Genomic DNA, 11,620 nt, shown 5'->3' with positions numbered 1-11,620 from the left:
TTTGCATTTGAAAGAAAGAAAACATGCAGGCTCAGTGAGGTACAGTTTAAACAAAACAACGTGTATATTAAAAGGTTCACATTAAATATACATTATCATACAGTTCATCACACAGAATTAGATCTTTACAGGACACTTTCAGCAGGAGGTGGTGGTCACAAGGCTCCTGGCAGTGACACAACAGCCCCGAGGAGAAGGGGAGAGGCTGGGGGCTGTCCATGCCCAGGGGGTGCCTGAGTGGGTCTCTGTGGGGTTCTGGAAGGTGCTCCTGCATCTGGGCTCTGGGTTGTGCTGGTTCCACTGGACAACTTGCCCCATTTGTCTCTGTCAGTAATCGCTGGTGGAAGGTTAAAGAACAGATGTGGCAGCTTGCTGGATGACCATCTGATCCAGCCAGGACCCTTCACGGGCATCGATGGGCCAACTCCAAACGCCAGCCTGCCCTGTCTGCCCGTTTCTGCAGGCACTGTCCTTGGGGTCTGTGAGAGCACATGGTAAGCCTGGCTGTCTGTCCCTGCTGGGCCCTTGATCAAGTGACATCAACGGCTTCCCCGAGTGTGTATTGGAGAGCTGGTCAGAGCTCGGTGTTCTGGATCTTACACAGGCTACCTCCGGGGCCTGTGACTGCAGAAGCAGAACGCCCACCAAGGGCTACGCCTGTTGATTCCCAGGCCCCCGCTGGAAGACGGCCCTCTGTCTGCCCCGCTGGAAGACGGCCCTCTGTCTGCCCACCAGAGCCGCTCTGGGAGGGGAGGCACAGCTCAGCTGGGATTGGCCCAGCCTTCTGAAGAGGGGCCTTTTCACCTCTTTCTTTAGAAGGGTGGCTCTGTGAGCCTGTCTCCTGACAGGCAGGTGGGCCCTCTCTCCCCACAAAGCCTCCTTTCTTTCTGGGTCGCCATCTTGCTCTGGAGGGGCTGCCCCAAAGGCCTTGACTCCTCGGGGCTCAAGGACATTACTGCTGAAGTGGTTGGGGCATTATGGTCAATAATGAAGCCAGCAATGGAGGGAAAGAAAAGGGGGGGGAAAGCCCCAGCAGTCCTGTGGCTCTGAGCAATGCAGCCTGTTAGGGGTTGGAGGCTGTGCTCTGAGACAAAATGCTGAGGCGGGATATTGTGTGGCAGGGAGCTTTTTTTTTTTTTCCCCTCTAAGAAATCCAGCTCATTTTCCCCCTCATTAATTGGCAGCAGATGAAAAAAAAAAAAAGCCAAAACAAAACCCAAACCAACGCCAATAACCTGAATGTGAGTGTTTCTGAAAGGGAAAAGCTGTTTCAATTGTTAGATGTCCAAGAAAACATGAATACACGCCGCCAGAGGAAACAGTCACAATCAGAGGAAGAAGAGGGAGAGGTTCATAAAATTAAGGAAAAAAATTCCTTTTAGCAGCTCCCATCCTGTCAACTGGCTCCTCTGCCGACCTCAGTCCCCAAGGGGAGCTGGAGGCTGGGCTTCCCAGGGAAACCTCAGGAAGATGGAGGCAGGGCCCAGGGATCCCTTAAAAGAGTAAAGGCAAGAACAGAGGGTGAAGCAGCCTTTTTTCCCTCAGACCATGGGGTGGAGCCTTTTCTGAGAAGTCTGTTCGGTGGGCTCCTGTACTCCCTGACCTGTGGGTCTTAGGAAGGGCCCTGGAGGAAATCTGGATTTGCTGGTGGAGGAGGGGCTGCTGTGAGGTTATTCCCCACGCCCTACTCCGCGGGCTACCTCCCCTGTCTCCAATCTCTAACTGGGTCCTAGGGATCCACTCTCCTTTGGCACCTCTGTTTGGACAAGTGCCAACGCTTCACTCATTTTCTCATTCACTAGGGAAAAAAAAAAAAGAGGAAAGCGTGAACCACTCTAGGTACTGTAGCCTCAAAGGATGTTTTGGAAAGAGCAAAGGAAAGGTCAGGGTTGAAGTGTTGGAGACTAGGCCCAGGTCACAGGCAATGAGGCAATCATGAGGCGGATGGACCTGTGGGATTTATGGATGGGAGGGGCTGGGGCTGCCTGGACTGAGACAAGGATTCAGGAGACTGACCTGATTGGCTGAACTGGGCAGGAAGCAGGTGCTAAGGGAACAGCTTTGGCCATAGCCTGCTAAAATCCACCAGACACCTAAAGGGACATGGCTGGCTTCTAGTCCTGCTTTGCATTGGCTTAACGGGCAGCCAGGGCAAGTCCTCTCCTCTCATGAGGCCTCCATCTCTTATCTGAACAGTGAGTCGGGAGCATCTCGAAGGCCTGGCAGTGCTGGTGATGTTCAAGCTGAATTCAGCCCCCTCCTACTGGAGACGATGGTGACCAGACTTCCATTCCTCTTAGCCCATTGGCAGGCAGGATGACATGAGCTTGGTGAAGGTGCTGAAACTCGTGATGTATCTGGACCCCTCGCACCTCCTTCAGTAGGTGGAAGCCATGCCTTTCATGCTATTCCATGAGCTTGTTTCTTCCATTGCTTTTAACTGTGCTATGTGAGTGGGTGGGTCAGAGGAAAAGTAAAGGTAAGAGTAACAGCAACCTCACTGTCTGCTCTGTCTTGAAGGATCTGGCTCCTGTGAAGGGCGGGGGCAAGATGGCGGTGGAGTGTGGGTGTGTATGAAGATGCTCCTCTGTGTGGAGGTAGTGCAGATGGCCAAGAGGACTCCATGTCCCCAGAGAGGTCAGGATTTGCCTTCCTCCAGGAGCAGGGTGACAGCAAGAGACAAAGAACTGGCTCAAGGGCCTCCTCTGCTTGTGGACTGTGAACTTGGACAAAGCACGCTCCTTCTCTGAGCCTCCCTTTCCCCACGTGTGAAGTGCTCATGGGGTAGCACTGACCCCAGTGGACGGTGAGAGCACTTTATGAACTGCTGGGTGCTGTGCACCTGTGGGGTTAACACACACTTGCCATCACGGGGTGGCTGTATGCAGAGGGAGCGTGGACGCTGGGTCAACATTGGAGGCTACCACTGCTGGAGCCTGAATGCCCCTTCCTGTAGGTTGACTCTCAAGGGTGCAAAGAAAACCCCTCTGCCCTGAGCTGGGGGCTCTGCCTCCTTCCCACGTGCCCAGAGGAGTTGCACCTTGCTCTGGGAACGAAACTCACAGGTAAGCACTTAACCCCCCTCAGAGACCCACTGCAATATATTAAAAAAAAAAAAAAAAGGGATAAGAATATATATTAAATGACTATTTTATTTACACACCCTATTCATAAATAATTGAATCCTTTTTTGACTGCACAACGATCCCTTGGAGATCTCCTAATGATTACACTGAGTGACTAGAAGTGGATTAGCAGGCTTACATCTGTGTGTGGTCGTGTTCTCCCACCAATGTGCTCACACGCGTGCATACACACACACACACACACACTGACACACACACACCAGAAGGGAGGTGGGACTCCGGGGCCTTCTGGGCTCTCAAAACATCAGCACTTGGCTCCCAGCACCAGGAGGGGCCCGGTGGGAAAAACGGGGGCCCGGTACACAGGTGTGAATTCCTGACGGCCGGAGAACAAAGAGCCGCGACCCGGGAGCTGCCGCCCCCGCCCCTCGGAGCTGCTCTCCTTTGTTCATCCTGGAAGGCATCTCTTTGGATTTGCAAATATTTTAATTCACAGAAACTCGAGGAGGGGGGTGGGGGGTGGGGGCTGGGGTGGCTCGCTGGCTGTCCTTCAGTCTTTATCCAGGCCTTCTCCAGCCCCCCGCGAGTGGCGACAGCATTCTAAGACATGCAGTGGTGTGCTAGTACCATACACACGACACAAACTGGACACGGCGGGCAACAGCGGCCGGGGGCCACCGGCTCCACGTCTGCGCCCCGGCTCGGCGGGGCGGGGCTCACAGGGTCCGCACAGCCACGGGGTAGAGGAGGGACAAGTGCTCGGCGCCTTTGATGGGCAGCTTCCTGGTGGTGTAGTAGTGGATGACCTCTGGGACACTGTCGAACGGGGGGCTGTTCTGACCCAGGACGTATTTCTCTTTGGTTTTGGCCAGTTTCATGTGCATGAAGCCCTGGTTGCTCCTGTGAACAAAGCGCAGAGGTGGTTAGGATCCGCAGAATGAGGAAGGCCGAGGCCGCCACGCTGCTCCGGGGAGGGAGGGGGTGGGAGGGCCGAGGGTCCCTCAGGAGAGCAGCTCCTAGAGAGCCTCTCGCTTCTGCCCTGAACCAGTTTGTCATGAATTCACACTCATTACCCGAGAGGGCTCTCCCTCTGGCCAACCTCCTGTTGAGGTGTGGAAGACTCCTTGCTGCCTGGGACAGACAAGAAACAGCCCTGAGCTGCCCCTCTCCCAGCCAGGAATGGAGCCCAGGCCCAGCTGAAATGTGGCCTCACCCGAGGGCCCCTCAATCCTAGCAACAGACACGGCTGCAGGAGAGTCGTCAAAACTCAGGAGATTTTGAGGGACCTCCTCAGGAAAACAAGCGAACCCCCAAACTTGGCTCCTCTCCCTATTACTGATGCAGAGGAGAATTTAAAAAGCCTTGCCTGGCAAGCACCGTGTCAGGGGTTATCACTCCCAATTTACAGTGTGGCAGGATGACAGGTGAATTGTTTCCAAAAAACTGATGCTCTCCCCTTCAATAATACAAACTGTCAGCAGGAAGGGGCTGCCCAGCCTGAGACTACATTTCCCAGCCTCCCTTGCACCCACTGCTGTCATGTGACTAGTTGTAGCCAATGGAACGTGGGGAGGTGTGCTCCCCAGCTTTTCCCCAACGCTGGCCATCTCCTCTTGGTGCTTCCTCTCTCTGCTCAGTAAACCCTGCCTGCCTCCTCCAAGGCCCAGCCTTGAATGTCTCCTCTGCCAGGAAGTCTTCCAAGTTCCCACTGGCAGAGCTCCTTCCTTCCTCCCACGGCACCGAGGATATAATGCCTCCATCAGCACTTGCCTTCCTGAACTGTAATTACTTATCCATCTTCTCGATTCCCCTGGGAGCTCCAGAGCAGGGTGCAGGCTCTGTGCCCACCATGCTTAGCATCTGCTGAAACGGGCAGTGGGTGGGTTCCTCGGAGATCAAAGCAGAGCCCTGAGCCCATGACATGCATGCTGGGTGGGGTGCCACTTCTGCCTGGCCCAAGTGGACCTCTCCTACCTTCCACTGAGGACTCTGACCACATCGGGTCACTAACCCCCAGTTAACCCACCTTTGCTTAGGCTGCCCTTTCCCTGCTCACTCAGCTCCAAGCCTGGCCTAGCCACCACACCTGTGGATGCCTGGTTTCCAAAACACAGTCCAAATTTACTGAGTCACTTAGTGAGAAAGCTGGGGCTCTGACCTCCTGCGCCTTCTCCAGAGCCCGTCCTTTGTGAGCAGCCCTAGGGGCCAGCTTCCAGGAGACCAAGCCCATCCCAGGCGAGGCCAAGAGCGCTGTGTGGACACAGGTGTGCAGCCTGCAGCCCTTCTGAGCTTTGGTTCTCGTTTCAGCTGTTCCCACATCTCTTCCATCCAGGACTGGGTTCTCCTCCCTTACCGGTGCCTGCTCTATTAATGCATCAATTTGGACTCCAGGACCATTTTCAGATGGGGAGAGCAAATGCTTAATGAAGTGCAGGCACTGAGTAATACATCTGCTCATAATAATGTATTTAGAGATGTCACCCTCAGCTTAAAGGAAATCGTTTGGAGAGCAATTATGTTTCAAGAGAGAATAATTCCTGTAAAGAACTGAAATTTAAATCAAGATTTTTTAAGGCTGACAATGTTCTAATTACAGAGCCTGTGGCAAGCTCTGCTCCTCAGTGAAGGGTCATTTCACTGGAGAATTGCCTCATCTGAGAAGCAGGAGGCGCACTTGCTTAAGCCGGTGCGCGCTTTAAAATACGAGCAACTCCCTCTGAGCCCAAGACTCAGCTACCTGCTACCCACCTCCGTGGAGAGACGGCAAATCTGTGCTGGCCTAGAAGAGTCTGTAACTGCTTGAATACAGGGCTGAAATTGTATGGCTAATAAAACTGGGGACAGTTAAGAAGCCTTGTAGTCTTGGAGGCCACGTGCTCAGTTTTACCTGAAAAAGGGGTGGGTGGGTATGGGGGCAACAGGGCTGGAGCAGAGGTGAGTGACCTGGGTGGGTGGGTGTGGCCTTGGATATGTCATGCCCTCTGCCTGGGTGATATTTTGGGCTTTGCAGCTGGTGCTACAAAGCACAGGGTGTGTTAGATCTCAACAACTAGCTGTGAGCTGGCCTGAACGCCAAAGCTTTCATGGCATGGTGGGTATGAGGTCGCTAGGGGAACCGATTTACTATCTAAGGAGGTTAAAGAAAATAACTCATATGGCTTATCAGGATATTTTCACACCAGTTGTTCTGAAAACATTCAGTGAGGAAAGTGGGCAGGGATGCTGGCAACAGGACAGAGCCAGAAAAGGAGGCTGAAGCGCCTCTGTTCCCAGATCGAAGGCTCTCGAGGTCACCACATACTAGGAACTCCATACTGATGTCTCCATCTCAACATACATAGGCAGGCACTGGGACCTCCCTGCAGTCCTTCCTGACTCTCCAGGCCCACTGGTTTTTCCTCTGATGCTGGTATTTCAATACATACTAGTTTATAACCCTGAGCTGGGCTATGCTGAGGGGTAGGCGGTCACAAAGTCCAGAGCTCAAGGCAGCGAACTCAGGCCTGTGACCCTGGAATCCAGGGCCTGACTGTCCCCGGCAGAGGGAGAAAGGCCCATGAGCTGGCCCTCAGGCTGGAGTCCCTGCAGGAACAGCCCTTCCCCTTGGGCTCATGCACTGCACCCTTTGGTTCTCTGGACCTCAGGCTCTCCTTGGGCCCTACTGGGCTCTGTCTCTACCCATACTGGACACACGGGAAGGCTAACTGCATGGCCTCTGAGGGCGCTTCTAGATCTAAGGTCCTAGATTCCATGTCTAAGAGCATAATCTGCGGCCCATGAGGTGAGGGCTTCCTGCAGGAAGGGATCAAGTCAGCCTCATGCCCCCTCCACTGCTGCTCTTGGCCTCCAGTCCCATTCTCACAGGGCGCTGGCCTGGATGGCTCTCAGGGCTGATGTTTCCTGGGCACTTCCTGTGAGCCAGGCCATGTGCCCAGCACTGAAGCTCCAGACAGGAGGTAGCTGACTGGGGGTCACGCAGCCATCAGCTGCTGCTGCTTCCCTCCCCGGGGGCCTTTCCCAGAACCCATGCTCCTGACCTCAGCACCGTGAGCTCCAGAAGAGGGCCCAACCTAGCCCCCAACACTCCCCGTGAGGCCAGCCAGGGGGCGAGTGAGAGGCATCAGACCCTGAGCAGGTGAATTCTTGACTGCCAGCCTCAGTTCCCATGGCACCCATCCTGCTGGTAACAGTGGATCAGAGCAGCACAGGGGCTGGCAGTAAATGGCCGTCCCGGGGACCGGGGATGGTGTGTCCTGACCAGTGGAGTCCCCAGCCACGGAGGGACCATCACAGAGTTGGTGGGCCTCGAGAGGTGAGCGGGGCTTTCTTTCTGAGACAATCTGTCAAACCCCAACTTAACGCAAACGATGGGCAGAGCCTTGTCAACACACACCCAGGAGGTGTGATGCAGTGATATATCCTGATCGGTCACAAGGTCCCCACGAGTGAGATGCCACCTAACGACAGCTGAAGATTTAAAAACAGCTGCCAGGGATGATTTTAATAACTGCCAACTCAGAGGAGGAAATCCAGCACAAGATTAAAATTCTTGGAGAATGGAGGGTACATCGGATACCCAGCATGCACGGGGATGTGTGGGGCTTTAGGAGCAAGAAGTAGCCTAGGGACCATGCATCCAGGGCTGGTTCCAGGCCTGGCCACCTCCCCGTCATGGCTTCTGAGAAGGCATGGGTCCCTGGGGAGCTCAGACAGGCTGCCACCTCCTGCCAAGCTCCTGCGTCAGTCCTGTCTCCTTTGATAGGACATCCTGTGAGAGCTAAGTCACAATTAGGGGTGTCTCCAGCGGGTGACCTGTCTAATGAGTCTTGTAAGGCTGGTGGAGGCTGGGGATGCTGGGGCTGTCAGGGTGTTCAGATCGCTCATTACCATCACAAAAAGCACCTCCTTGTAACCGGGATTATCAAACGTGCCTGGCGCGTCAGGCCTAATAACAGGCCCCACCTCGTCTCATAATCATGGGCTTTAATAAAACATCACTCAGCCCGCAGCTGCCGGCCCGAGCAGGGTGCGAGGCCTCACCTCACGCTTTTAGACCTAATTGCTTGATGCATATTTCATGAAGAATCTTGGGTAATAGTTATGTTAAATCGCTTCTTTTCATGATGAAATGACTTAAAAAATACTTGATATAATATTTATGTGGGAGAAGTTGAGGAAATTGTCCTTTGGGATTAGTGTGTAAGACCTGGTTACAGGAATCCACGCTCAGAGGTGTGATCCCAGGGCTACCTCTTTTGAAAGGTAGTTGGCGAGCTGCTCTCTTCATGGAGATGCTCCAGGACATTGTCCCTCAGCTCAAGAGCATCCAGGGGTGTCCTTGGGACCCTGCAGAATAAAGGCTCAACCCACTGTGCACCGAGCTGCCGCCACAGGCTATCTCATTTAAGCCTGCAGCAAGGCTGACACTTTGCTTGGTGTAACTACCGTTGTTGACAGAGGGGGAAACCAAGGCTGAAGGAGGCTGTATGCCTCTATGGGCACCTCGGGGCCTACATGACAGGTACTTCCTGAGGCAACGCTGCCTCAGCACATCTGCTCTCTGACCTCCAGGGAGATGTCTACAGAGAAAAGTGTCTACAGAGAAGACACTTTTCCTCCTCATCACACCTGTGAGCAAGCCTCTCCAGAAACACTCTTGAGTGTCTGCAGAGAAGCATGCTCCACGGAGCTGCTGTGGGAGAAACCACCCAGACCTCCAGTGATGGGGGCCTTCAGGGGAAAGGCACTGGGGTGACATCTCCTGAGGACTTTGCGCGTGCAGGTTGGCCCTGCACAAGCTTTGAACTTCCCGCTTGGGGCCAGGGAGCCTGGCAGAACAAATATGTGCAACGTGATTGTCACTGCCCTTGGTCGGTGACTGGACAAACCTGTGGCTTCACAAAGAAGCTGGGAGGGCTGACATTATCTGCAAGAACACCAAGGGCCAGAGGGAGAAGCAATCTGCCTGAATTGCAGTGAGAGAACACCAGGGCTTTCTGAGTCCTTATAGCCATGTGGTGGGGTTCTCCAGCTATGCCATGCATGGGGTGGGGGGCATGAAGGCCCCTTCCAGCTGAGACGTTCTAGGGGTCGAGGGAGCTGGGGGAAGGGGTTTACGAGGTCACACGCCTTCTGAAATCGCCTTCAGGGGGACAAGCCAAAAACACATGCACCAAGTTATAGAGCACAAACATCTAAATGTGAACACCGCTGAGCCAAATGACTTGATTTACAACCAAATAATCAGACTTTCAATAAATGCATTGGCAGTGACTAGCCTCCCCAAGAAGCCCAGGCATTTCTCAAGCTCTAAGTTGGCGGCTCAGGGTGAGATCTTCAGTAAATCACGATGAAAAGCCATCTCCAGGGGGAAGGAGAGCCAGCCGATGCCTTTTGCAGCAAGGGTTGTTTTGTGCCACAAAATGCAACAGGTGGGTCAGAATGAACCCATCGGGGGCAATTTTCTCAGGAGCAGACTAATAAAGTGTTAGACAGGAAGACTGCAATGATCCAGGCAGCTGAGGAAGTGAGCCTCCCATCGCTGGAGGTGTGTGACTGGGAGGGTAATGATGTTTGGATGACTTTTGTAATTCCTCTGGTTGGTGTCCCTACATAGGCTTCAGCAAGAGCACACGAAAACTACAAGGGGAGATGTGGATGCAGAGCGAAGGGTGACATGTGAAATGTTTCAGAGCTTTAGGAAGAGGAAAGAGGACTTTCCTAGGGATACGAACACCCTTTAGTGTTTGAAGCACATCGGGTTGATGGTGATGGCTGGACTGAAGTCAGATGCCTGGGTTCAAACTCTGATCCCACTTATGTCATTGGCTGGGCAGGTCCCCTCTCCCTGGGCCTCAGCATGCTTGTCTGGAAAAGGTAGAGGGGGTTCCTCCAGCGCGGAAGTTCTCAAGCCAGTGAGAGACGTCACAGGGGTGTGGGGAGCTGCACCAGCGCTGCCAGTGGCACTGGTATACTCACACAGGGCTAGCCAGTTTCCGGGCTTGGGGAGAGCACAGTGGCAAAAGCAGGCTTCTTAGCATCTGTGCCAATGGGATGGACAGAAAGCATTCAGGCCTGGGGGAATGGGGTGGGGGGTGTCTCCTTCTACAGGACAAGCCCCTCTCTACCTATACTCTCCCTGGGGCACTGGTTGTCAATGGGGCAAGTTTACCTCCTTCCTGGGGGCACTTGACAATGTCTGGAGACAGGGGAGCCGCTGGCATCTCTAGGTGGAGGTCAAGGAAGGTGCAGAGGACAGAGCCACAGCATAGAATAACCCAGCCCAAACTTCAACAGCGGCAACTCACGGGTCACCAGTGCCTCAAATCCTTCATCTGTGAAGTGGGGCTAACAAGAACAGATGCGAGGGAGAAGCGAGAATGTGTCTGTGAAGGAAGCAAGAACACCTGACAGAGGTTAGTCGTCCGGCTCCTCATTCAAGGGCTGAAGACGTGGCACAGAATTTGCCAAAGGGATGCAGAGGCTCCAGGCCGTCTCCAAGGACAAAGCCCGCACCGTCACTCCAACCAGCAGGTGCGGGGGAACACGAAGCACCTGAAGGCGGGTCCAGAACAGGGGTCGGGCAGGTGCTGGGCAAAGGCGTTGTTGAGGCAAGCACCAGCTGCTGCGGAGAGGACTTGGAGGGCGCAGTGGTTTTCATAGGCAAAAGGGGAGCTGGAAACCTGAGGCTGAGCCAGGTGATGCTGAGGAGATGAGGGGAGCACTCCAGGGTGAGGAAGGTCAGACGAGGGCAAAGGGATCACTGCCTGCAGGTCCAGACGGACCCAGACCTGGGCTGAGTCTCCCAGATTGCCACTTCTGAGCTGTGCCTCTCTTGGAGCCTCAGTTTCCTCACTGGAGCTTTCACTGCCCACCTGGAAGGACTGTCCTGAGGTCCCAGCTGGGTGGGGCATGGCTTCGTTTGCACCCACACACTGCAGGAGCCCTCGTAGAAGGTGCTGCCCTGGCTGAGCACTAAGTGTGCCCCGCCCTCTGCCTGGTCTGCCGTTTGTGGCCGTGTTGGCAGCGGGCCCACCTCCTCCAGCGGGGCAGCCTGCCTGGCTGAAGTGGGAGGCCTGGCTTCTGGCCCCAGCTCTGTCACCAGATGACAATGGGCATGGCGTTTACATCCCCGAGATCAATCTTCCCAAACATCGAGTGGTGTTTCTCAACACTCTCAAAAGCACATTGTTACACACCAGGGTCCATATGAAAACAGAATGGGAATGATGAGGAAAGAGCCCTCTCTGCTTAAAAAATCCTGGTCTAAGGCAGTACTGTGGGTATTGCTTTGCAGTCAACATTTCTGATGGACACAAGACACCAAGCAGAGGCTTTTGAGGCCATGTCTTTTCCTGACTTTATTTTACAGATGACATGAGACCCAGAAAGGGGTGGAGGATTGCTCCCATTCTCCAGTGAACCCAATATGACCCCTACCTTATGCCATCAGGCATAGGGCACTGTCCATAGCCTCTGTATGCTCTGAGAGGGCAGTGATGCTCTACAGGTGCAGGGTGGAGGTAGGCATGCAG

General features: G+C 54.1%; 1 protein-coding gene across 1 annotated transcript in view; it reads right to left on the bottom strand.

Annotated features, from left to right (window-relative positions):
- Window positions 1-40: 40 nt before the first annotated feature.
- SHB (SH2 domain containing adaptor protein B) overlaps window positions 41-11,620 on the bottom strand; it is a 138,066-nt gene continuing 126,486 nt past the window's right edge. Inside the window, exon 6 of the mRNA XM_015093133.4 lies at window positions 41-3,986. Within this exon, the coding sequence (XP_014948619.2) occupies window positions 3,803-3,986 (184 nt within the window). The 3' untranslated portion in view covers window positions 41-3,802. The remainder of the gene's footprint in view (window positions 3,987-11,620) is intronic.

The sequence above is a fragment of the Ovis aries genome, chromosome 2 (assembly GCF_016772045.2).
Source record: "Ovis aries strain OAR_USU_Benz2616 breed Rambouillet chromosome 2, ARS-UI_Ramb_v3.0, whole genome shotgun sequence".
NCBI classification, from domain to species: domain Eukaryota; kingdom Metazoa; phylum Chordata; class Mammalia; order Artiodactyla; family Bovidae; genus Ovis; species Ovis aries.
The sequence above is the reverse complement of the archived record's forward strand: the minus strand, read 5'-3'. Positions and strand labels throughout refer to the sequence as shown.